Source organism: Pistacia vera, unplaced genomic scaffold, assembly GCF_008641045.1.
Source record: "Pistacia vera cultivar Batoury unplaced genomic scaffold, PisVer_v2 Contig668, whole genome shotgun sequence".
NCBI lineage: Eukaryota > Viridiplantae > Streptophyta > Magnoliopsida > Sapindales > Anacardiaceae > Pistacia > Pistacia vera.
In genome coordinates, this window is record NW_022196521.1 from 74,478 (window position 1) to 100,651 (window position 26,174).

The window sequence follows — 26,174 nt, forward strand, 5'->3', positions numbered from 1 at the left end:
ATATTTATTTATATTTATTTATTAATTCAATTTCTAAACTATAATAAGTTCATTGTATAAGTCAAAAAAGAAATATAGTTTCATTTCTTGAAGTAAATTATGAAATCCATAGTAATACTTACTAGAACATATATACTTTTACAAAATTTACTAGTAATTTGATTTCCTTTATTAATACAACATATTTACTCCATTATAGAACATGGACATATTTACTACATTATGAAATATGAACATAATTACTACACTAAATATTAGCAAAACTATTCAATAGTCATCATTAAAACATCCCTTCATGCTCATAGCGTCCCTCGGAATCCTCTCCCAGCTTCATGCCTTAATCCAGGCAAAACATTTTAAAACATTTCGTGGGTGAGCGCTAATCGCTCAGTAAGGAATATGGCCATTTAAAAACTATTAAGGTTCATTATACAAGTATATTACTTAGGACCTTACCTACCTACAAAATATGACCTTCATTCTTTAACATAACAAGTTCATAAAACATATCATACACTTTGGACTTTTCTCATAAACATAAGTCATAACATAATCATACATAATATAACATAGAACATATATGACTTATGAAATATTCATGTACATGGCATGCTTATTTCTTTTGTCTTTATACTTGATGGTTTCATTAGTCTTTGTTATCCGATCGGATTCATTTAAACCATTACCTTGTTCTTGGTCGTCACCTCAAAGGACTCATGGTTTCCATAAGAATTCCATTCCTCTGATCTTGGTTTATACCTCAAGAGACTCATGGAATTCATTCTTTAACATTTCATAAATTTTTCATAAGACAACTAAATAAGCTATATGCATTACCATTATGAATGCAAACATATGGACTAACATATTCCATGCTCAATCATACTATATTCTCCTACTAAACTTCTTAACTTAATTCATTCAATTTCTCATACAATACAAAGAATTTCAGTAGTAAGATTATTCAGGGGTTTACTAGAATTAGAAACAAATGGGAATTTCCATTAAGAAGGTGGATGCCATACAGTTCGTTACTTTCAAGCAATTTTTCCATTATCTTCTAATTCGAATTTATTTTTGGCTAAAACATAAAAGTTTTAGGTCTGTTTCTCAAATTTTTAACACTTCAAGAATCAACTCAATCGGACTTCTATAACTTCAGTTATGACTGATTCAGTGAAGCATGTACAGTATAAGTCTTAAAACAGCCAAATCCGAATTCTATTCATTTTAACCATGTCACCTTCATTTGCACATTCATATTATTTGCCATATCATTCTAAGTATAAAAGGCCATAAAAACCTCCCTTTTTACAGAACCAAAAAGTGCCAAAACATCGTCCAACTACAAATCTCTTAATTGGCATAATCATCCTCCATATGCACACATACACCAATCAACACACCCATTTAAACAACTCATAACCAAAACATAGCATCACACTCATATTAACATAAATAAATGTAAGTTTCATAAACCCTAGGTGTTATCAATTGTAGTCATAAGGGAGATTTTTTCCTTACCTTAGTATTCAAAGCACAAAGGTACTCCTCCTTGGCTCCAAAGTTTCACCTTTCTACCTTACACACATAACCACTTATGAATTTCTCTTTTAACTAAAAAATTCAGAAAAACTAGGGTTTTGAAACTCACCTTTAACCCTGAAATTGAAGTTCTTTAAGGGTGGATGGTGATCTCCTTTGAAAATCAACTTGAAATCCTAAGAAAATTTGAGAATAAAAGCTTGGATTAGTGGCTTTTATGGTGGATTTGAGAGATGAAGAAGAAGATGATATGTTTGGGGTGTACAAGGCCGACTACTCTCTCTTTAAACCTTGTAAATATTTATTCAATTTTTGCTCTAATGTGATTGGTCAATAAAAGTTAGGTATAAGGGTCATTTGGCATAAATTTTTCATATAAGGGCGTTTTGGTCATTTCCACCACAACATAAAGATAAGCACTCATTTAATGCCATTTGACTTCTTTAAAATACTTAAACATTAAGCAATCCCATTAGGTGAATGACTAATTTACCCTTGGTGCACTTTTATGGACACTTAATCATATGGTTTTGTATGAAAAGACCATTATACCCTTGGTTACCGTTTATGCCATTTAACCTTATCAGTCAGCTTTATGACCATTCTACCCTCATTTCTCTTCAATGACATCACCCTTTACACTTTATAATGGCCACATCTCGAAATACATGTAAATTGACCATTTTACCCTTCCATTCAAAAAAAGAAAATTACTTGAAAAGGTAAATTTCATACCTTAGGGCATCGGAATAATAACGCGGGGTTTATAGCATTGGTATGCAACAGCTTAATAAGTTACTAAATTAATTTTACCATATTGAGGGGGAGTATTGATCAAGAAGAGCATTGATTAGAGGAACTTTTTTTTTTTTTTTTTTAGAAAGGTTTATTGTACTGGACATATATGCAATGTACTCTTTTTTTCCTGACAATGTTTTTAATTAGGCAATATGAAGCACATCCAACTTTACTTTACAGATTCATTATAGAGTTGTATTTTTTTACTTAGGTTTTGTCCCACTAGGTTTTTCTTGAGTAAGGTTAAATCATTGTTTTAAATACCAGACCGCTCGTTGACCCAGTCAAGGGGCCAGTTCGCGGGTTGACCGGTCAAACTGGTTGGACCGGTCAATCTAACCATTATATAGCAAACACATCTTTAAACAATTCTTTAAACAATTCCATTAATTGTTATAAGTTTGAAAACCAGCAAATACATCCCTAAAACTTACCTATAAGCCCCTATAAGTTTAAAATAAAGCAAATGCAACCTGCATATTTTATTAATTATTTTTTTCTCTCTCCCCATCACTTCACTCCCTAACACTTTCTTCTTTCTCCTTTTTTCTCTCTCTCTCCCCATCACTCCCCGTCACTTTCTTCTTTCTTCTTTCTTCTAACACATTCGCGTCTCTCTACTGTAATTTTTGTCTCCTCTTTTCTTTCTTCTAATCTTCTTCCTTACTCTTTCTCTTGTCTCCTCTTCTCTTTCTTCTTGTTTCCCCTCCCCTTACTTCTTCTTCTTCTTTACACTGTAGATTTTAGAGTAAGTGAAGAAGAATAGAAGATGAAAATGGAAGATGCAATTTGGTTTTCTTATTCAAATGAAATGGAGAATGAAATGGTGCTGCAAATTGGTTTAGGAATTAGGAATATGAATTTTTTAGGATCAGATACCCAAACATAGCGAACTGTTTTAAGCCGCGAGCCAGTCAGACCAACGGTTTTGTACTGTTCTGCCGGTCCAAAATGGGTTTAATGACATTCCCGGTTTTTATGTTAACCCGGACCAGAGTAAAGGCCGGCTCCCGGTCGAACCGGCTGGTCCGGTCCGGGTTTTAAAACAGAGGGTTAAATACAAATTATCTATAAATGGTGGATGTCCAAGGGAGAGTGTTATAAATATTACTTTGTTTACTTTATCTTTTTCTTGAGTTAGTTATTAAATAGCACCACTGAAATTACAACAACAAAACATATTTAATTATATGTTTGTTATTGTTATCGTACAAGATAAAAATATCTACTAATTTTAGTAAATTGCTTTTCAAAAATCCAAACTGTATTAGAAATAATTTTATTAAACAAAACGCTGAGGCTTGTAAATTTGAGTTATAATCGTTTTTTCCAGTCTCATTTATTTGTAATGCATTTGGAGGGGTAAGATTTATTGCGTATCCCCACCACGTGTATACACTTTTCTTTGTTAATGAAATTTCCTCATGTTCGTTCATAAAAATTTCACGAATAGTTATACATAAGCCTTATATATTTAACAAAATAATAATAATAATTCAGCCCGGCCCGAAAACTCTTTTTTGGTTATACCACTACAACAAACAATGTGACCAATAATTTCCGGCAAAGAACTGTTCTTGAACTTGCTAAATTATTGTTGGATTCCAATTTTGGATTATCGAAAACAAATAAAGAAATGAATCAACTTATTGTTCTGGTGGCAGTTTAAGCTGAGCAAAACACTAATTTGCTTCTTCTGTGATTAGTATATGGTATCACCAATTCAAAGGGGAGGTGACAATTCTACAAAATGTTCCTTAGGCTTTTCAAATTCGCGGGATATTTAACTGGGTTTTATCGACAGCTTAGGGAAGGTGCTAGGCAATTGCCCTAAAACCAAATATAGTAAGCAAAAGAAAAGGTTTGGTCCACCGGCGGCACACTTCACATTTATGTTTTTAATAATCATAATCCAAAACAATGTAACTGGAGTTTACTATACACAGTAACAACATAATTATAGACCTTTCCCTCCCTAGCTATTGCCTTTCAGTATTAAGTGGTCAGAGATGATATAGCATCTTTAAACCTGTCAGTGAGCACATCCATCACCAAGAAAATATGAATTCCAGAATGATGTTAAAACATTTTAACATTGCATATTTTGCAGAACCGGCACAAGATTTAGATTCAACTCTTACAATACCCTCAACGGGTCTTCTTTAGACGCTTGGGGGGCTTCATTGTTTCTTTCCGTAAATCATCAGGAGTCTTTGTATCCACAAATGGCTGCAAGAATTTTAAAAACATATAGAAATGAAGAAGATCATGATAGTTCAACAATGAACACAAACATTAAAAATTAACTGTCACGAGAAATTTTTCTATTGGCAATATTAACAATGCATGTTTCCACATATGTGACTATGAATGTATACAATTCCACTGTCCACAAAGATCTTTATACATATGTACAAGAATACGAAACAGAAAACTTGTATCCATTGTCCATAAGGATTTATGTTCAGCAAGAATCACATGCCATGCCCACCCTCCACCAATCCATTGAAAGAGCAGAGAGGAGGAAGGGTTGAGGGAGTCAGGCAATTTTTAGTAAAAATCCCCCATGATAATCTTTTTCATAAAATAACAAAGTGACACCAGAGCCTAGAGGTGAGAACCGTCAACAGCAACAAAGTCTTACATTTCTAATTATTTTTTGGCTGCTCTTTACTATTCTATGTTAAATATGATAAAAGCATACCAATCCTCTGGAGATTTAAAACTTATACATTTCATCCACTGCTTCCTTATGCATACCAATTTTTCTTTTACATCTGAAAATTTTAAGTACATCTTCATGAAAAAGATAACGCCATGCGACCAAAAAAAAAAAAAAAAAAAAAAAAAAATCATTTATATATATATATATCAGTCATTTTATTTTACAAACTCTTTCTCCTGGAGTCTCTTTCACACAAGTCTCAAAACAACAAATTCAAATTGCACCATTCAATCTTGACTAACTAAAGAACACAAGACACCATCCAAATAAATAAAAAACTTTCCAGAATCAAAAGATTATCTGTTTTCCAAGGTCAATCTCAGATCTCGAAAAAATACTATGTGGTTTCTTCTTGGGGAAACAATTGGGCTTGATGACATTAGCAGTTAGGTTCATTCTTATCTGCTTTATGATTTGTTTTTCATCATGGAGGCAAGTTGATGCCAGCTGGAAAGGGATCAAAATTTGCAAGGATCTTGATGGCGATACAGACATAGCTGGCTTCGTGAAGGCAGAAACTAATGGTGGTGATTTGGGTTTCGGGGATGGTGTTTGTTATTCAGTTTTGTTGTTTTTGGCTTCTTTGGTCAATGGGTTTGTTAGGATTTTGTTTCTACTGGAGGTGAGTTCATGAAGAGTGATGTTGTCTATGGCAGATCTATTGGTTTTTCTTCTTTTCTAGTTTTTTTTATCTGGATTTCTATTTCGTTGATCATAGAGTGGCAGTGGGTTCTCCTAATTTTTATTTTCCAGTCTTTTTGATTTGTAGGTTAAATATTCCATGTACTGTATTTTATAAATAAAGATTTTTTAACATATCTTTTTCAGGTTTAATAGTCATTTCAATCAACTATAAGGATTTTTTTTACTCCTTTATGATAAGCACTATTTCAGCTAACAGTTTTTCAAATGTCCAATATATCTTCAATCAGTTTGTTATTCCTGGAGATCATGGAACAATGTCTGCTTTAGCAAAAACTTAAGGACCTTAAAGTAATAACCAAAATTTACCAGAAAACATTCAACAAATGTGGGTTCTATCCTTTGATTTGTCTTTCAGCAGAACTTTAAATTATATCAGAGCCCTGAACTATATCCTTCAGTTCAACAGAAACTTAAAATTGAGTTCAGAATTGGCATTTCACAAATCAGTTTCAATTTTATTTTCTTTTGAAGCTAGAGTTTAGTTTACAGAAATCGTTATAAACTAACTCAAAACTCAAAACCTTCATCCATAATTAACTATTCTCGTACTTTTTGCTTACTATCACACCATTAAGTTTGTACACGGCTTGGCGTGATTTCAACAGTTGGACACAAAACTTTACTCGTTTGGATTTCATGGTCATGGTAATGTAATATCAAACTGAACTAAAGTTGAAAAGCATGTTCAGCCATTTAGGACTATTCCTGAGCCATTTAGCTATGCCATTCTATAAGTCTTTTCTGTCACTCCCTTTAGTATATGATTTGCAAATCATATTTCGCGCCTAACATTTTTAAGGACTTGATAACCAGTAAACAGAAGAGTTTTCTCTTGCATGGATCATATTGCAATATTACTTAATGAGTTGATACCTATAAAATAAATAGCTATTAAAACCACTTGAAAAATCAGATAATCCATACAAAAGTGTGCAAGGTATCATCTAACCTCTTCCCATTTTTTTTGAAGTTCCAAAGTTGTTGACAGTAAGCAAGGCACTCTGCGTGGTATAAGGCAGCCAATTCTTTAATCAAAGCCTTCCTTTTGATGATACCAATCACTTCAACACAAGAAAACACACTTATAAGATAAATAAATCAGTAACACCTTCCCACCTTATTGCAATTTCATTAACATAATCTTTTAATATCTTGCCCATCAAACCATAATACTAATGATTATAAACCAATTTTATTATTTTAATCTAAAGAAAACTGCATATAGTAAACCAAAAATAATAATAATAATAATAATTTCAAATAAATATTGAAATCGGGATCACGGGCGTCCCAACGTTCGTCATACAGACAATTGCCTGTAGAAGATTGAATGACTAATAAGTTCAAGGAATAGACACAAAAAAGAGCGGCAAGAATTTGGTTTGGGTAAAGAAACCATTAAATGCAAACCTAATAAAGGCCATAATATATACAGAGAGAAATATTACTTCGACTGGGATCGAATGGAGAGGAGGAGGAGGAGGAGGAAGAGGAGGCGAAGGAGGGACGGATGAGGCTACTTTTTCTTCTTCTTCGCCCATTCTCAATTCGGCGTCTCACCAAAACCACAATTCAATTTAAACCTGGGTTCCAGGTTATTGGATGAAGCTATTATACAATAATTTTTTTTTATGGTTTATAAAACCCCCATATTATACTGAATTACGTTACTCCCCACAGTACGAATTAATTATCACCTAAGAGATTAGAAAGTATAAAACTCTCCCAACTTTTTGGGAAGTACTGAAAAAACCACTTGAAATCAAGTTTTTGTCATGACGCCCTTTCACATATTATGGTTTATGGTTTATAAAATCCCATAATTATACTGAATTACGTTACTCCCCCATAGTACGAATTAAATTATCACCAAGAGGATTAGAAAGTATAAAACTCTCCCAACTTTTTTGGGAAGTACTGAAAAAACCACTTGAAATCAAGTTTTTGTCATGACGCCCTTTCACAAAGTTTACAGAGGTAATTTGAATTAGTCGCAATTACCTTTATATCCTTAAGTACAATATAGACATATAACATTTTTTTTATATGACCGGAGTATTCGAGTCAGTTTATGCGCACCTCAACTAATCCCAAAAGTCCATTAAACATTCAACAAGCCCAATATTTTAAGGTAAACCACAAATAGGTGGTAGATGGCCCCAAGGTAGTTTGAACCCAGGAAGTCAATGAAGAGAGTAAAACTTCTTAACCACTAAACAGGGTAAACATATCACATTATTTAAATACCCTTGTTATGCAAATGATATATTTAACCCTACAGAGGCATTTGGTTGGGGGTTATTTCCCATTACCGAGGCAATGTCATCTTATATTACTTAAATTATCATGCTTAATTGTCAAATAATATAAGATTTTAGTAATCTTCCAAAACCAATAGTAATTATTGTTGGTTATATAGTTGGTAATCTAATTAGCTCTATTTTCTTAGGTATTTTCAGATTACTTGATAATGTTAATTTTGTTTCAATTTTACCCCTTATTAATAAAATTTTGGATAATAATGCTCTTATTTTGAAATAAATATACATGAACCTGCCATTATGACTTTATCCCTAATTAATTAAGTTTTTGGACAATAATACCCTTGTATTTAAAACAAATTGCAGGCCACCCAAAACCACCACCATTGGTTAGCAACCATTGTTACCGCCGACGATTGACGTGGCTGAAATAGCGCATACCGGTCAGATCTAGCCATAAATGATGCTTACAGCAGTGCATGAGGAGATGGAGAGGAAGAAAAAGAGAGAAAGGGAGTAAAAGAGGGAAGGGGGAGAGAGAAAAGGAGAAGGAGAGAGGAAGAAAGAGGAAACAATGGAGTGAAGAAGAAGAAGAGGAGAGAAGAAAAAATAAGAAAAAGCAAGGAAAATAGAATAAAATGAAATAAAGAAAAAAATCAATTACCCATTATTCGGGTTTCTTCTAAAGGCAAAATTACTTTATTATGCTATTTTCATGGGTGTATATATGTTTTAAATATTGAAAGAACGTTATTAAAGGATAAAAGTAATAACGACTCAATACTTAGTACATGATTTTGTTCTAGAATCATGGACATTAATGATTTAATTAGTGGAAGGGCGTGGTAAATAACCTTTCAAAGGATTTTTAGGGCAACCCTATACAAGGGCAATTTTCCCTAAAAATCAAATAATCTCTCATTCTTCTTTTCTTGGCTGTGGAGAGCAAAGTTTCATTGAGAGAATTTTTCCCCTTTATCTCATTCATCTTCTTCAGACTACACAAATTATCTCATAAATATTTTGTGTTGAATGTTGCCTTTGTGTAGATATCGTTGGTTCGGTCCTACACTTGGATTGTGAGTGTTTTTCATCCAAATTTGAAAAGAGGTGGAGCCTCCAAACATTGGTAAGATTCTGAATCATTCATGGATCTTGATTGATTTGTAGCATATGAAACTCGTTATACTCATATATGGATTTTGGGGCTTATAGTGTTTAATCGGTAAATTTTTGTTTTTCGCTACATTTATCTTTGATTAAAACTCTAACATGTTAGAGTAGGTGCACTAGAGCCAATAATTTGCCTCTTGTAAACATTATTTATAATGAATAAAGGCATTGCTTATTTACAAGCATCTATACTATAACATCTATTTATTGCGTATAAAGAAAATAGTATATGTCCTTCGAAAAGTTGAAACCTGTGACAACAAAATTAAGTGTTATAAATCTTAATTGTGAGAACCCTATGAGAACATATGGTGGTCATTCTAAAATTGTTTGTATGCATAGTATAACTCTACCCTAGGACACAGATTATACGGAAAGACTATCATCGCATTGAACGACACTACCGAAAGATATTGGTAGATCTCACATGTTAAGGTTATGGGCATCAACCTGGTGCAACGCATAGGTGCTTGCTTGTGCAAGTCCACTAGAATGACCCACCAGAGTATTCCATACAAGATGGTAAACCTATTGTCTGTGGAACATATCCTCTTATGGATGGTGGTGCATGTAATCATTCGACTTGAGATCACCAGAGCGTCATGTGTGAATAGCGATGTGATTTGACACTAGCCTAACGTCGTCTCTTTTAGAGATTATCGGACCGATGGTGATTGGTTACATCGAGAAGTACACTATGGCTATGGTGGATCAACAAAGGATTCATCACTCTTGGTTACAGGAGATCTTATCTTGGCAGGATATTTGGTTAAAAACTACGACCGCAAATTTGTGGCCACAGTAGAATCGAGTTGGTGCTCGAATCTGATTTTATATGGTCATAGATTTGACAACCAAATATAAACATGTCAAGGTCAATACTTTGAAGTAGACACTATTTTTTTACTTCAAACCTTGATGAGATATAAGATAATGAATGGATCGAATTGCACGGTAATCATACTGTAGAAAAGGCAAGCCTAATCGTTGATTCTTTATTTGCTGGGTAATCATGCTGCCTTGCTAGAGGCTAATCTTAATTGGTGTATGATGGGAATGCAAAATTTCATATTTAACCCCCTTAATGTTTAGTCTTTTATACGTATTTGTTTCCTAATTGTACTCATTATTACTTTATTTTGGTTTAGGAAGCAAATGGAGGTGTTAATTGAAAAACACTGAATATCGGTTACTGCCCTCATAGTACGAATTTAAATTATCACCTAAGAGATTAGAAAGTATAAACTCTCCCAACTTTTTTGGGAAGTACTGAAAAAACCACTGAACAGTTTTTGTCATGACGCCCTTTCACAAAGTTACAGAGGTAATTTGAATTATCGCAATTACCTTTATATCCTATAGTACAATATAGACATATACATTTTTTTTATATGACCGGAGTATTCGAGTCAGTTTATGCGCACCTCAACTAATCCCAAAAGTCCATTAAACATTCACAAGCCCATATTTTAAGGTGTTGATCATAGAGTGGCAGTGGGTTCTCCCAATTTTTATTTTCCAGTCTTTTTGATTTGTAGGTTAAATATTCCATGTACTGTATTTTATAAATAAAGATTTTTTAACATATCTTTTTCAGGTTTAATTAGTCATTTCAATCAACTACTAAGGATTTTTTTTATTCCTTTATGATAAGCACTATTTCAGCTAACAGTTTTTCAAATGTCCAATATATTCTTCAATCAGTTTGTTATTCCTGGAGATCATGGAACAATGTCTGCTTTAGCAAAAACTTAAGGACCTTAAAGTAATAACCAAAATTTACCAGAAAACATTCAACAAATGTGGAGTTCTATCCTTTGATTTGTCTTTCAGCAGAACTTTTAAATTATATCAGAGTCCCTGAACTATTATCCTTCAGTTCAACAGAAACTTAAAATTGAGTTCAGAATTGGCATTTTCACAAATCAGTTTCAATTTTATTTTTCTTTTGAAGCTAGAGTTTAGTTTACAGAAATCGTTATAAACTAACTCAAAACTCAAAAACCTTCATCCTATAATTAACTATTCTCGTACTTTTTCTAGATTACTATCACACCATTAAGTTTGTACACGGCTTGGCAGTATTTCAACAGTTGGACACAAAACTTTACTTGTTTGGATTTCATGGTAATGGTAATGTAATCATCAAACTGAACTAATGTTGAAAAGCATGTTCAGCCATTTAGGACTATTCCTGAGCTATTTAGCTATGCCATTCTATAAGTCTTTTTCTGTCACTCCCTTTGGTATATGATTTGCAAATCATATTTCGCGCCTAACATTTTTAAGGACTTGATAACCAGTAAACAGAAGAGTTTTCTCTTGCATGGATCATATTGCAGTATTACTTAATGAGTTGATATACCTATAAAATAAATAGCTATTAAAACCACTTGAAAAATCAGATAATGCATACAAAAAGTGTGCAGAAGGTATCAATCTAACCTCTTCCCATTTTTTTTGAAGTTCCAAAAGTTGTTGACAGTAAGCAAGGCACTCTGCGTGGTATAAGGCAGCCAATTCTTTAATCAAAGCCTTCCTTTTGATGATACCAATCACTTCAACCACAGAAAACACACTTATAAGATAAATAAATCAGTAACACCTTCCCACCTTATTGCAATTTCATTAACATAATCTTTTAATAATCTTTGCCCATCAAAACCATAATACTTAATGATTTATAAACCAATTTTATTATTTTAATCTAAAAGAAAACTGCATATAGTAAACCCAAAAATAATAATAATAATAATAATTTCAAATAAATATTGAAATCGGGATCACGGGCGTCCCAACGTTCGTCATACAGACAATTGCCTGTAGAAGATTGAATGACTAATAAGTTCAAGGAATAGACACAAAAAAGAGCGGCAAGAAATTTGGTTTGGGTAAAGAAACCATTAAATGCAAAACCTAATAAAGGCCAGTTAATATATACAGAGAGAAATTATTACTTCGACTGGGATCAAATGGAGGAGGAGGAGGAGGAGGCGAAGGAGGGACGGATGAGGCTACTTTTTCTTCTTCTTCGCCCATTCTCAATTCGGCGTCTCACCAAAACCACAATTCAATTTAAACCTGGGTTTCAGGTTGTTTGGATGAAGCTATTATACAATAATTTTTTTTTTATGGTTTATAAAATCCCCCATAATTATACTGAATTACGTTACTCCCCATAGTAACGTATTTAAATTATCACCTGAGAGATTAGAAAGTATAAAACTCTCCCGACTTTTTTAGGAGGTATTGAAAAAACCCCTTGAAATCAAGTTTTTGTCATGAAGCCCTTTCACAAAGTCAACAGAGGTAATTTGACTTAGTCGCAATTACCTTTATATCCTTAAGTACAATACAGACATATAACATTTTTTTATATGACCGGAGTATTCGAGTCAGTTTACGCGCACCTCAACTAATCTCAAAGATCCATTGAACATCCAACAAGCCCAATATTTTAAGGTAAACCACAAATAGGTGGTACATGGCCCCAAGGTAGTTTGAACTCAAGAAGACAATGAAGAGAGTAAACCTTCTTGACCATTAAGCGGGGTTAACATATCACATTATTTAAATACCCTTGTTATGCAAATGATATATTTAGCCCTACGGAGGCATTTGGTTGGGGGTTATTTCCCATTACCGAGGCAATGTCATCCTATATTACTTAGATTATCATGCTTAGTTGTCAAATAATATAAGATTTTGGTAATCTTCCAAAACCAATAGTAATTATTGTTGGTTATATAGTTGGTAATATGATCACCTCCATTTTTTTAGGTATTTTCAGATTACTTGGTAATGTTAATTTTGTTTTAATTTTACCCCTTATTAATAAAATTTTGGATAATAATGCTCTTATTTTGAAATAAATATACATGAAACTGCCATTACGATATTATCCCTAATTAATTAAGTTTTTGGACAATAATACCCTTGTATTTAAAACAAATTGCAGGCCATCCAAAACTACCACCATTGGTTAGCAACCACCATTGCCACCAACGGTTGACGTGGCCGGAACAGCGCATACTGATCGGATCTGGCCACAAATGATGCTTACAGTAGTGCATGAGGAGATGGAGAGGAAGAAAAAGAGAGAAAGGGAGTAAAAAAGGGAGGGGGGAGAGAGAAAAGGAGAAGGAGAGAGGAAGAAAGAGGAAACAATGGAGTGAAGAAGAAGAGGAGGAGAGAAGAGAAAATAAGAAAAAGCAAGGAAAATAGAAAAAAAAATCAATTACCCATTATTCGGGTTTCTTCTAAAGGCAAAATTACTCTANGGTTTCAGGTTGTTTGGATGAAGCTATTATACAATAATTTTTTTTTTATGGTTTATAAAATCCCCCATAATTATACTGAATTACGTTACTCCCCATAGTAACGTATTTAAATTATCACCTGAGAGATTAGAAAGTATAAAACTCTCCCGACTTTTTTAGGAGGTATTGAAAAAACCCCTTGAAATCAAGTTTTTGTCATGAAGCCCTTTCACAAAGTCAACAGAGGTAATTTGACTTAGTCGCAATTACCTTTATATCCTTAAGTACAATACAGACATATAACATTTTTTTATATGACCGGAGTATTCGAGTCAGTTTACGCGCACCTCAACTAATCTCAAAGATCCATTGAACATCCAACAAGCCCAATATTTTAAGGTAAACCACAAATAGGTGGTACATGGCCCCAAGGTAGTTTGAACTCAAGAAGACAATGAAGAGAGTAAACCTTCTTGACCATTAAGCGGGGTTAACATATCACATTATTTAAATACCCTTGTTATGCAAATGATATATTTAGCCCTACGGAGGCATTTGGTTGGGGGTTATTTCCCATTACCGAGGCAATGTCATCCTATATTACTTAGATTATCATGCTTAGTTGTCAAATAATATAAGATTTTGGTAATCTTCCAAAACCAATAGTAATTATTGTTGGTTATATAGTTGGTAATATGATCACCTCCATTTTTTTAGGTATTTTCAGATTACTTGGTAATGTTAATTTTGTTTTAATTTTACCCCTTATTAATAAAATTTTGGATAATAATGCTCTTATTTTGAAATAAATATACATGAAACTGCCATTACGATATTATCCCTAATTAATTAAGTTTTTGGACAATAATACCCTTGTATTTAAAACAAATTGCAGGCCATCCAAAACTACCACCATTGGTTAGCAACCACCATTGCCACCAACGGTTGACGTGGCCGGAACAGCGCATACTGATCGGATCTGGCCACAAATGATGCTTACAGTAGTGCATGAGGAGATGGAGAGGAAGAAAAAGAGAGAAAGGGAGTAAAAAAGGGAGGGGGGAGAGAGAAAAGGAGAAGGAGAGAGGAAGAAAGAGGAAACAATGGAGTGAAGAAGAAGAAGAGGAGAGAAGAAAAAATAAGAAAAAGCAAGGAAAATAGAATAAAATGAAATAAAGAAAAAAATCAATTACCCATTATTCGGGTTTCTTCTAAAGGCAAAATTGCTCTATTATGCTATTTTCATGGGTGTATATATGTTTTAAATATTGAAAGAACGTTATTAAAGGATAAAAGTAATAACGACTCAATACTCGGTACATGATTTTGTTCTACAATCATGGACACTAATGATTTAATTAGTGGAAGGGCATTATGGTAAATAACCCTTCAAGGGATTTTCAGGGCAACCCTATGAAAGGGCAGTTTTCCCTAAAAATCAAATAATCTCTCATTCTTCTTCTCTTGGCTGTGGAGAGCAAAGGTTCATTGAGAGAATTTTTCTCTCAACCCTTTATCTCATTCATCTTCTTTAGACTACACAAATTATCTCGTAAATATTTTGTGTTGAATCTTGCCTTTGTGTGGATATCCTTGGTTCGGTCTTACACTTGGATCATGAGCTTTTTTCATCCAAATTTGAAAAGAGGTGGAGCCTCCAAACGTTGGTAAGATTCTAAATCATTCATGGGTATTGATTGATTTGTAGCATATGAAACTTGTTATACTCATATATGGATTTTGGGGCTTATAGTGTTTAATCGGTAAATTTTTGTTCTTCGCTACGTTTATCTTTGATTAAAACTCTAACATGTTAGAGTAGGTGCACTAGAGCCAATAATTTGCCTCTTGTAAACATTATTTATAATGAATAAAGGCATTGCTTATTTACAAGCATCTATACTATAACATTTATTTATTGTGTATAATGAAAATAGTATATGTCCTTTGAAAGGTTGAAACCTGTGACGACAAAATTAAATGTTATAAATCTTAATTGTAAGAACTCTATGAGAACATATGGTGGTCATTCTAAAACTGTTTGTAGGCATAGTATAACTCTGACCTAGGACACAGATTATACGGAAAGACTATCATCACGTTGAATGACCCTACTGAAAGGTAGTAGCAAATCTCACATGTTAAGGTTGTGGGCATCAATCTAATGCAACGCATAGGTGCTTGCTTGTGCAAGTCCACTAGAATGACCCATCAGAGGATTCCATACAAGATGGTAAACCTATTGTCTGTGGAACATATTTTCTTATGGATGGTGGTGCATGTGATTATTCGACTTGAGATCACCAGAGCGTCATGTGTAAATAGCGATGTGATTTGACACTAGCCTAACGTCGTCTCTCTTGGAGATTATCAAACCGATGGTGATTGGTTACATCGAGAAGTACACTATGGATGTGGTGGATCAACAAAGGATTCATCACTCCTGGTCACAGGAGATCTTATCTTGGCGGGATATTTGGTTAAAAACTACGACCGCAAATTTGTGGCCACAGTGGAATCGAGTTGGTGCTCGAATATAATTTTATATAGTCATAGATTTGACAACCAAATATAAACATGTCAAGGTCAATACTTTGAAGTAGACACTATTTTTTTACTTCAAACCTTGATGAGATATAAGATGATGAATGGATCGGATTGCACGGTAACCATACTATAGAAAAGGCAAGCCTAATCGTTGATTCTTTATTTGATGGGTAATCATGTTGCCTTGCTAGAGGCCAATCCTAACTGATGTATGAAACACTAATTGCTTGCTGCTTAATTAGGTATTGGGACATTGCCAACAAAATAAAGAGCCTTCAGGTCACCCTCATAAAATGTAGTTAAGAGAGAAAACGGAATGGAAGGGCATTTTCGTCCTTTGTGCAAAAAGGGCATTTCTATAATTTGGGAGGAAAAGGGTATTTTTGTCCTTTTGAGTGAAAAGGTTATTTGGGTAATTTTGCTAGGTTTGACGCCAATATTCAATATTTATATTGAATGAACTTTAGCAAAATTGGATTCCTATTAATATTAATTAATATGGAGGAATATATTTAATTTAATTAATATATTAAAACCCATTATATATATATATATATGATTAAATAAATAGTAATATTTATTTAATTAGGAATATGTATTTATGTAGGAATTAAATAAATAGGACTATTAATTTAATTGGGAAACATATTTAATGGGAGAATATATTTTAGAGATATTCCAATTCCTTATAGAGTTGCAATCCAAATTAAAAAGGAATTTGAAGATTCACAATCCTTATTAAATTCCTACTATGGATTGCACTATAAAGGGGCACTTGGGTTTTGATTTTTCATAAGCTGATTTTACAACTTTTGAGAGCAAAGTTTTAGTTTAATTTTAAACTAAACCTCCCAAACACAAAACCCTAGCTACAACCCTAGAGAGAATTTTCTCTCAAATCTCCCACTCCTCTTAAGCTCTTGGCTTGATCTCACAATCAATCCAAGAGTGACCCCGACCTACTTTTGTGTGGATACCACCATGCTCAATCCTAGTTTGGGTCAATAGCAATACCTTGGAGACATCCAGAGAAGGAACCGCCAACGAAGGTATAAAATCTAACTTTGTATGGTTTAATTATATTGTGGTTATAGTTATCGAATCGTGATCTTGGGTTATGGACCCTATCATAGCAATTTTTTTTTTTTTTTTTTGTAATTCTGCGCTTGTTGCTATAGAAATCCCTATAAAAAGGTACTTCAAATCAATGAGCTAGATGAGTTTTGCCACCAAGCTTATGAAAATACCAGAATTTACAAAGAGAAAACCAAGATGTGGCATAATAAGCATATTGTGCAGAAAAATTTTACAGTGGGGCAAAAAGTGTTACTTTACAATTCAAGACTGCGACTTTTCCCAAGAAAACTGAAATCAAGATGGTTAGGATCCTTCATCATCACTCAAGTTTTTCCATATGGAGCGGTCGAAGTCTCTCATGAAACTAAGGGCATTTTCAAGGCCAATGGGCAGAGATTGAAGCTGTACATTGATGGAACCTTTGATTGTAACACAATATCCATCAATCTCATTAATCTGGAATGATATCCATAGGAAAGTCGAGCTTTCGACTTAAAATAAAGCACTTCTTTGGAGGAAACCCAAGTACTTTTGTTTTGGTTTTATATATTTTGTGTTGTTAGGTCACTTCTTAATGATTGAGTGTGTTTTGAGTTAACTAATATGTGTTTTTTGTGTGTTCTAGGTGATTCAAGTGAAACAATGGAAATTGCATTTTATGTCAGTTTCGTCTAGAGGTGGAACATTTGGGCCAGGTTAGGCGAGTCAACCCTAACCCGGCCCGTAAAGAACCGGGTTGACCCTAACCCAGCAGCAACCCCTGGGCAGGCCGGGTTACACAATGGCAACCCGCAACCAGGCGGTTTGCGATTTTGTCTCTTTTGAAAAAGACCCGCCAGGTTGCAACAGCCAACCCGGCGGGTTGGCCGAAAAAAATAAAAAATTTTATTTTATTTTATTTTTCAAATGACCCCTTTACCCTTGAAATATAGCCGTTTTATAGCCGTTGGAGGGGTCTTTTTCGTCATTTTTCTTTCCCATTTTTTCCTATAAATTGGCCCTAAACTCTCACATTTTTCTCACAACTCAATTTCTCTCATTCTCTCATATTCTCTAATCTCTAATCTCTCAATTATTCATTTATTCTCTTAATCTCTTTGTTATCAATTTGCTCGTATTTTAATTTTTATTAGTTTTTGCAATTTTTAATTCATATTTCCAATTTCCATATTCCAATTCTCTTTCTTTAATTTTTATTTCTTCTAAATCAAATTTTTTTTTCAACTATAATGGATAGATATTTCTCTCCATCAATTACAATGATGAAGGAAACTCTATCCTAGTCCTAGTCCCGCTGATTTACTAACATAAATGCAGGAGGAGATTCAATAGTCCCGCTTTCCCATTCTCAGAATCCGATACACCTCAAAATATGCCCCCGATTCCAACAAGCTCCTAGTGGTTTAGAAGTCATCCTCGTAATCGTCGTGCTTGTCCAACTTCATCTCAGCTGAGGTGAGATCATCAACTGCTGTCGAAAGCGAAGACAGACACACATCAGATGTTTGGGCGCATTTCGACAAGTTTCGAGACAGAAAATGAGTTCAAGTCAAGAAAGCGAGATGCAAATACTGTGGAAATATTTATAAAGTTGATTTAGGTAATGGTACTAGTACTTTAAAAAGGCATGCTAATAAACATATAATCAACATGGAAATAGAGAAAGCAATCAAACTCAAATAACTAATATGGGCACTAATTGGCGTTATAATTCTGATGTATTAGGGAACAATAGCTTTATATATTGTTGCAAATGATCAACCTATTAATATGGCTGAAGATAAATATTTTGAAAGATTTGTTCAAAATTCATTTTTTCGGGATTTAAAAGTTATTCTAAAACTGCAACATGAAATGATTTAATAAAATTGTTTAAAAAAATGAAATTAGAATTAAAAAAAAAATACATACTTGTCATGTTAGTGTGGCTCTAACTGCCGATATTTGGGAGTGGTAGAGCTAAACAAGATTATATTATGTGACTAGTCATTATTTTATAATGAATGGAAATTAAATAAATCTTTATTAGGATTTTGATATGGATGTTGATCATAGTGGTGAACAAATTTATAATAAAATTGTGGAAGTTTTAGAAGATTATGATGTGTTAGTAAAGTGATAAGTTTAACTTTAGATAATGCAAGTTCTAATAGTAAAGCTAAGATTATTTTCAAAGTAATATCCTTATTAACAATTTGAAGTTTTTTCACCAACGTGTGTATGCCATGTTATTAATTTAATTGTGAAAAGTGGTAGGAAATATTAATAGAATAGAGATTGTTTAGCTTGGATTACTAGTAGTAATAAAAGAAATGTTGAATTTCAAAAAGCTTATATAAAATCAAATATGTCTCCTAGAACTTTTGCATTAGACATGTCTGTTAGATGGAATAGTAATTATTAACTTGATTCATTGTTACCTATGCTAATATAATTAGTATTTTGTAGCAAATAATAGGGGTCCTCATTATTTGGTAGAAAATGATGGCAAATAGCTAAAGTATTTCCTTCTTTCTTAAACCTTTTACCAATCCACTTTACAACTTTCTGGTGTGTATTATCCTACTAGTCCATTGGTAATACATACAAATATAAAAATTTCCGAGTTATTTATAAAAAACAAGACAAATGTAATTTTAAATGCACCAAAAAAGGCAATGGAAAAAAAAATTTTAAATATTGGGAAACCATTCCTTTTCTTTATGTTTAGGTACTATATTGACCTAGAATTAAATTAGCAGGTTTAGAAAATGGTTTTGACAATTTATGTGAAAATTTACAACCGAAGTATTGCCAATCAAATAGGATAGGTAAAAAATACACTTTCGAAGTATATTTCAGTATGAAAACAGGTATGAGAACCCGCAAAGAGGTGAAACATCCAGGGAAGCTGCATCAGAAGAAACAAATGAAGACTCTACTCTGGCATACACTGATAGCCGAAGAGGACCCGAATCTGAAGACAAACCTCCTCTTCAGAAGCTCCACCAACACAACAAACTAATGTACTGTCTTCCGCAATCGTAGAGTAATGAGCTTCAACAATATTGGCAACCCCTGAAATGTTACCAGTAGATCCACACAGAGAGCAACTTGATCTCTAGAATATTGAAGAGCCAGAAAATGTATTTTTCCGGTATTATCAAGACTTGCCTTGGATGTTTTCGCTATCCTGTCTCAACCGTCTCATCCGAACAAGCATTAGTGCAAGTGGAAGAATTTTAAATGAAAGGAGGACTAAACTTTCACCACAAATGATTGAAGTCCTCACATGTTTCGAGATTGGGAACGGTCGCGCCATCAAGGTCAATCGAGGTGTCGACGATACTTTAATAAAATCATTTCAATTTTTAATTAGATGATACGGATGAGGGAGGTCCTAGTGAACCCCCAAATTAGTTGTTTTGTAAATTGTAACTTGTAAATTAATTGTCAATTATTGCACTCTTTTTTCCTTACCAAGTTTTTGTCCTATGGGTTTTTCTGGTGAGGTTTTTAACAAGGCACTAATTATTGTAATTTCTATTTTATTTTTAATAAATTAATAAATTGATTATTCTATATACAATTTTAATGTATTAAAATTGAATTAATATTTGGAATGTAACAAAAAAAAAAATTAATTTAATTTATTATTGATATTTGAAAAGAAATTAACAATTAACTAAAAACATTACATTTATTCATTTATAAATTATTCATATTCATTTGAAAAGTTAATTAAACATTTAAACTTAAACAAAATAAAACAAAACAAAATTAAAAAAAAAAAAGCGGTTACCCGGCCAACCGCGGCCTAACCGACAGGTTTGGGTTGTGTGCGGTTGGGCCAACCAATGTTACCGGGCGAGTCAGGACCGACCAGCCATTCAGCAAACCGCCGCGGGTCGGGCCGGGCAGGTTGCTTTTCACCTTAGTTTCGTCGTGGCGAAGTTTTTTCTCGCTGTGGCAAGGAAAAAAATGCTGTGGCGAAATGGTTTTCAATAAAACTACTTCTCTCTTTCATTTTCGCGATTTCAAAACCCTAGCCCCCAAAGTAAATTTTTTTCCATTTTCACTCCAATTCTTGCACCATTTCACTCCTTACTACATACATATCACAAACCTTTGATTTTGTAGGATTCAAGGCATTTTGAAGAGAAATTTCGCAAGCCCTAAGTTCTTCAAAATTTGGGCTTTTGCAATTTTGGGTGAAATTGGTACAATGAAAGGTTAATAAAAGCTTGGTCTTGGTAAGATTAAGAGTTTTTATGAAATTTTTGTGATCAATTTTGAGTTTGATTAGAAAATTTGTTAAGTTTGCTTGAATTCTTTTGATTGTGGAAGTTTGGTGCGAATTTTGGAGTTGATTTGATTTTGGAGTGCTTTTATTGTTGATTTTTGTGATGTGGAAGTGATATAGAAGTGTTTTTGATCATATTGTGGAAATTTTGTCTTGACTTTGTGTGGAAGGAGTTGGGTTTTGATGTGTTGAAATGATTTTGGCAATTTGGGAGTTGTGTTGTTTTTATTGAGAAGTCTTGGTATTGTTTTGAATCTTGCTTGAATTGTGGAGTTGTGCTTGGGAAGTTGTGTTGATTTTTATTGAAGATTGATTGGTTGGTTTTGCAAAATTGTGGTGTTGAGTTAGTCCATTTTGGGAAGTTTGAAGCTTGAGTCCTTCATTTAGAGTCCATTAGCCTTAAGTTGAATTAGAGAAAATGCCTATCAAAAGAGAAAAGGGAAAGAACGTAGATAATAGGTTTGTTAGTGGTAAGGCTAGGGAGCGATATGAATTAGATGCTAACAAGGACAGGGTGTTCATAGAGGAACGAGGCCTAGATGTAAACCGAACAATTGATTTGGTTCTAGTTTAGGTTGGTACCAATTCATCAATATACTTGCCCATTTAGCTGTAGCACCCCTAGTGAGGGAGTTTTACACAAATTTCCCCGAGCGCAAAAATGGACAAGTCTATGTTAGGGATGTTCAAGTTCCCTATAATGCAGTTGTAACTAATTAGTATAATGGCTTGAGGAATGTGGAATGTGATGAATTTGCAGCATGCAAGCAAAATGCTAACTATAATGAAATACTCCAAACAATAGCCAAACTAGGAACTACTTGGCAGATAACCAAGCAAGGAAAAAGGAAATTTCCTGGCAGCAGCTTGAAGGTAGAAATGAGAATCTAGTAGTATTTTGTTTGTGCAAGATTGATCCTAGCCACCCATTACAATTCTATCGATACTGAAAGGGAAGCATTGTTGTATGTCGTTCACACAAAGAAGAAGATGGATGTGGGGAATATCATTATGGATAACATGATTCATGCAGCAAAACCAGTAAGAGTGAGTTATCCATTCCCCAATCTCATTACTCCCTCATGCAGTAAGGCAGGGGTGGAGACTTTTGATGATGAAGTTCAAATTCAACTAGCACCACTTTTGAACAACAATTTTTTCTACAAGCTTTTGGAAAAGAAGAAAGAAAAAAGATCGAGTTTAACTCAAGCAGCAACACCTACAGCTACATCCTCAGCCACAACCAAAGACCAAGTGTAGAGGCTCATAGAAGACATGCAGTCTATGAAAAGATATCAAAACTGGATGGGTAACTATATGAGAACCATGTTCGAGATGCAACGCCGGTTCTACTCTCTGAATGGCATAGATGTGACACCCTTCCAATGGCAAGATTTTGAGGATGATACACCTGAAGTTGCCATTAATAAAGATGAAGAAGAGCATGACGATGAGGATGTTGAAGATAAAGATTTAGGCGTTGATGACCAGCCCAACATGGAAGACTGAAGCCCTGAACCACTTTTTATTTTTGTACTTGTTTTTGCTTTTGTTTTTGTACTTTGGAACTTATTTCCTTTCCTTATTGTTTGTACTTTATTTTTCTTTTTTAGACTTTAGGTTTATTTTGATGAGGTTTTAGATTTTGGTTTATTTTTCATATTAATCTGTGATGCTATCTAACGAAATTTGGCACCTTGAGTTTTCCTGTGATTGATAGATGCTGATGATGATGAAGACAATGAATGGATGCCAAGCTTTTGTAATAAAATCGAACTTCACGGATTAATCAGGGGAATATCTCTTAACCTTCCTTTTTCTATTCCTTGGATATTTATTGCATGACATTGAGGACAATGTCATTTTCAGTTTAGGCGTAGAGAATAATTTTAATTTTTTGCTTGTTTGAGTGTTTGTTTTACATGTTTAGATTTAATCTTTGTGAGAATGATTTTGTTTTGTATGTGTGCTTTGTTTTAAGTTTTTAGTTGTGTGGTTGTTAGTTTGTGCCCAGATGATTAACATGAGTCAATGATGAGAAAATGATTGTTGGGATTTTATTTATGGAAAATGCAAAGTATTGCTTTAAGTTAATGTTGGCTGACTAGATTTAGATAGAGGTTCGTTGAGTGGTTCAACTACCATTTTCACTTTTGGCATGCTTAAAAATATTTTATGTAGATGTGTGAAGTCTTGATAATGTTGATAGACTCTAGAACCTAATTAAGAAATGCTTGAGGCAAAATTTTTGGATTAGACATTGTTTGGAAATGATTTAGGCGTTTCTTTGGAATGTTTGAGCCTTTCTAGTCAACCATGTCGTAAATTGTCTTTAGTCGCCCCTTTCGAGCCTTTGATTGTTTTTTCTTTTTTTTTTCATTGTAACAACCAAAAAGTTTCCAACCCCTTAAACCCAAACACTTTATCCTTTAGGAGATCTCTAGACCTTATGTATAACTTAAAGAGCAACTGAATAAGTGATTGATCGAGAAATGCATAAGTTTGGGGGTTGTGAAAAGGCAGCAAAGAGAGGCAAGCAACACCAATTTTGTTATCATTGTTGTTATGAATTTTGAGTTCGAAGAAGAGAGAGAGATTGTATGTGCTTAATAAATAAAAGTTTTGCTTTACTTATGCATTTCAATTACAAAAATAAGAAATGCATAAGTTTGGGGGTTGTAAAGGGTTGATGCTTTCGTTGTGAGGTTGAGAAATAAAGGAAGTTGTCGTTGTAGCTTGTGTTTGCGTGAGGAAAACCAAGTTCTCTTTGGAGCCTACTACCCTAGCCTAATGTTACAAGTTTTTAAAGACCTTTTGATCCTTAGCAATGTCAAGTCTACATTAGTGGAGAGTAGTTAAAAAATTAGGATTATGGAGTTTACTACCATTTGATAAACTTCACCCATTTGCATAAAATAATCTAAGAAGTCAAAGAGTGGATTGAAGTGGGGATTACCTACTTAGAGGACCGATAGAGAAAGTTAGTCTATTCATAATATGACTTTTTGGAGTACTAAGCATTTTCTAGTAATAAAGTTCTAACAATTTTTGGGACTCGCATTACAATCCAATTTGCACATCTCTTTTATGTTTATTTTTTTTTATTTCTTTTTACTGTTTAATGTCTGCGTTATTTTCTTTTTGTTTGTATGTTGTTTATTTTGCTCAAGGATGAGCAAACCTTAAGTTTGGGGGTATTTGATAATCCTACGATTGTATTGCTTTCCATTTGATTTTATTAGGATTTTGAATACTTTGTTAGAGTAGATGCCCTAGAGTCAATCAATTATTGTGAAATTGACTCTTTGTAATAATGTTTATTCATCAATAAAAGGCATATTCTTCTATATCGTGTAAATTATAATTGTGTGTATTGATATATGTCCTTAAGATGGTAGAACTATGACGAGGGTATTAAGTGTTTCAAATCTTGATAGTGAGAACCCTATGATCACATATGGCGGTCATTCTAGAAATGTCTATAGTCCCAGTATTATTCTGACCAAGGACATAGATAATATGGTAAGACTATCATAGTGTTGAATGACTCTATCAAAAGACAATGATTGATCTCACTTGTCAAGGTTGTTTGTCGAAAATCTGGTGTAACGCATGGGTGTTTGCTATAGGCAAGTTCACTAAACAAACCCACCAAAAGATTCCATATGGATGATAACCCCAGACCCTAGAGTATATGGAATAAATCCTCTAACGAATGGTGGTGCATATGATCCTTAGACTTGAGATCACTGGAGCACCTTGTGCACCGATTAGTGTAGTTTGACACTAGCCCAACGTAGTTCTATTCGGAGCTATCAATACGGTAATGATTGGCTGTATCGAGGAGTGTATCAAGACTATGGTGGATCAACAAAGGATAAATCAGTCCCAGGTACGGGTTAAGTTATCTCATGGCGCAATTCAGTGAATGGCAATGACACTAAAACTGTAGCCACAGTGGGATTGAGTTGTTGTTCAATCCAATTTATTATTCCGATCATTGGTCTAGTAACTGAATATAAAGATATCGAGGATATCTAAGGTTGACACTATTATGTACCTCAGCCTCGATGAGATAACGTATGATGAAAGGATTTGATTACACAGTAATCATGTCCTTGATAGGTAGCTATTTCGCTAAATCAAAATCTATCAAGTGGTCATGATGCCTTGCTAAGGGTCAATCTTGGTCTATGTGTAGTGAGACGATTGATTGGTGTCAATCGAGATAATACTCACTACTGATATGATAGAAAGCCTACAGGTCACACACTTAGAAGACAATTTAATGATGATGACTTTTTGGAAGAGTATATTCATCTTTTAGATGAATGGGCATATTGGTAATTTTGCTGTGTAATTAAATTTACTGAGATTGTGGCCTATGTCCAATTTTATTATTGGAGTAATTTAGCAAAATTATAAATTTAATTATTAGAGTTGATATTAATATTTCTATTAATATTTAAACTAAATAATTAAGTTGGGTTAATATGTAATACTACCTAATGTTTGGGTTGATGCTAAACTTGAGGCGTGGAAGGGATATTTACTTTATTATTTAAGCAAAGAAAAAATTAGGTTTACCTAACCTAATTCATTTGAGCCCTAGAAAGCAATATCAAGAGAAGAATTTTTTTTATTCTTTCTCTTCTCTATTCACCATCTTCAAAAGTTTAGATTCTTTAAAGCCAAGAATTAAGTCTAGCAAAATTAATTCTTGGTCATTGTGGTATTGTTTTCGTATAGATGACGTAAGTTCGATTCTATTCTCGAATCGGTAACGAGATCACATTCAGAGA

The 26,174-nt window shown here is 33.7% G+C and overlaps 1 protein-coding gene across 2 annotated transcripts; it reads right to left on the reverse strand.

Moving 5' to 3' along the window:
• Positions 1-4,189: 4,189 nt before the first annotated feature.
• LOC116112773 lies at positions 4,190-12,329 on the reverse strand. 2 transcript variants are annotated; one of them, XR_004125307.1, is made up of 3 exons: positions 7,222-7,261; positions 6,723-6,834; positions 4,190-4,572 (listed from the first exon to the last, which is right to left on the reverse strand). XR_004125307.1 is itself a non-coding variant. In XM_031398897.1 (3 exons), exons 1-3 carry the CDS (start codon positions 12,244-12,246, stop codon positions 4,492-4,494), a joined length of 276 nt encoding a protein of 91 aa, XP_031254757.1. In that variant the 5' UTR covers positions 12,247-12,329; the 3' UTR covers positions 4,190-4,491. The 2 variants fall into 2 exon arrangements, 1 of the variants encoding a protein (XP_031254757.1); XM_031398897.1 differs by lacking the exons at positions 6,723-6,834; positions 7,222-7,261 and adding exons at positions 11,653-11,765; positions 12,165-12,329.
• Positions 12,330-26,174: the final 13,845 nt, after the last annotated feature.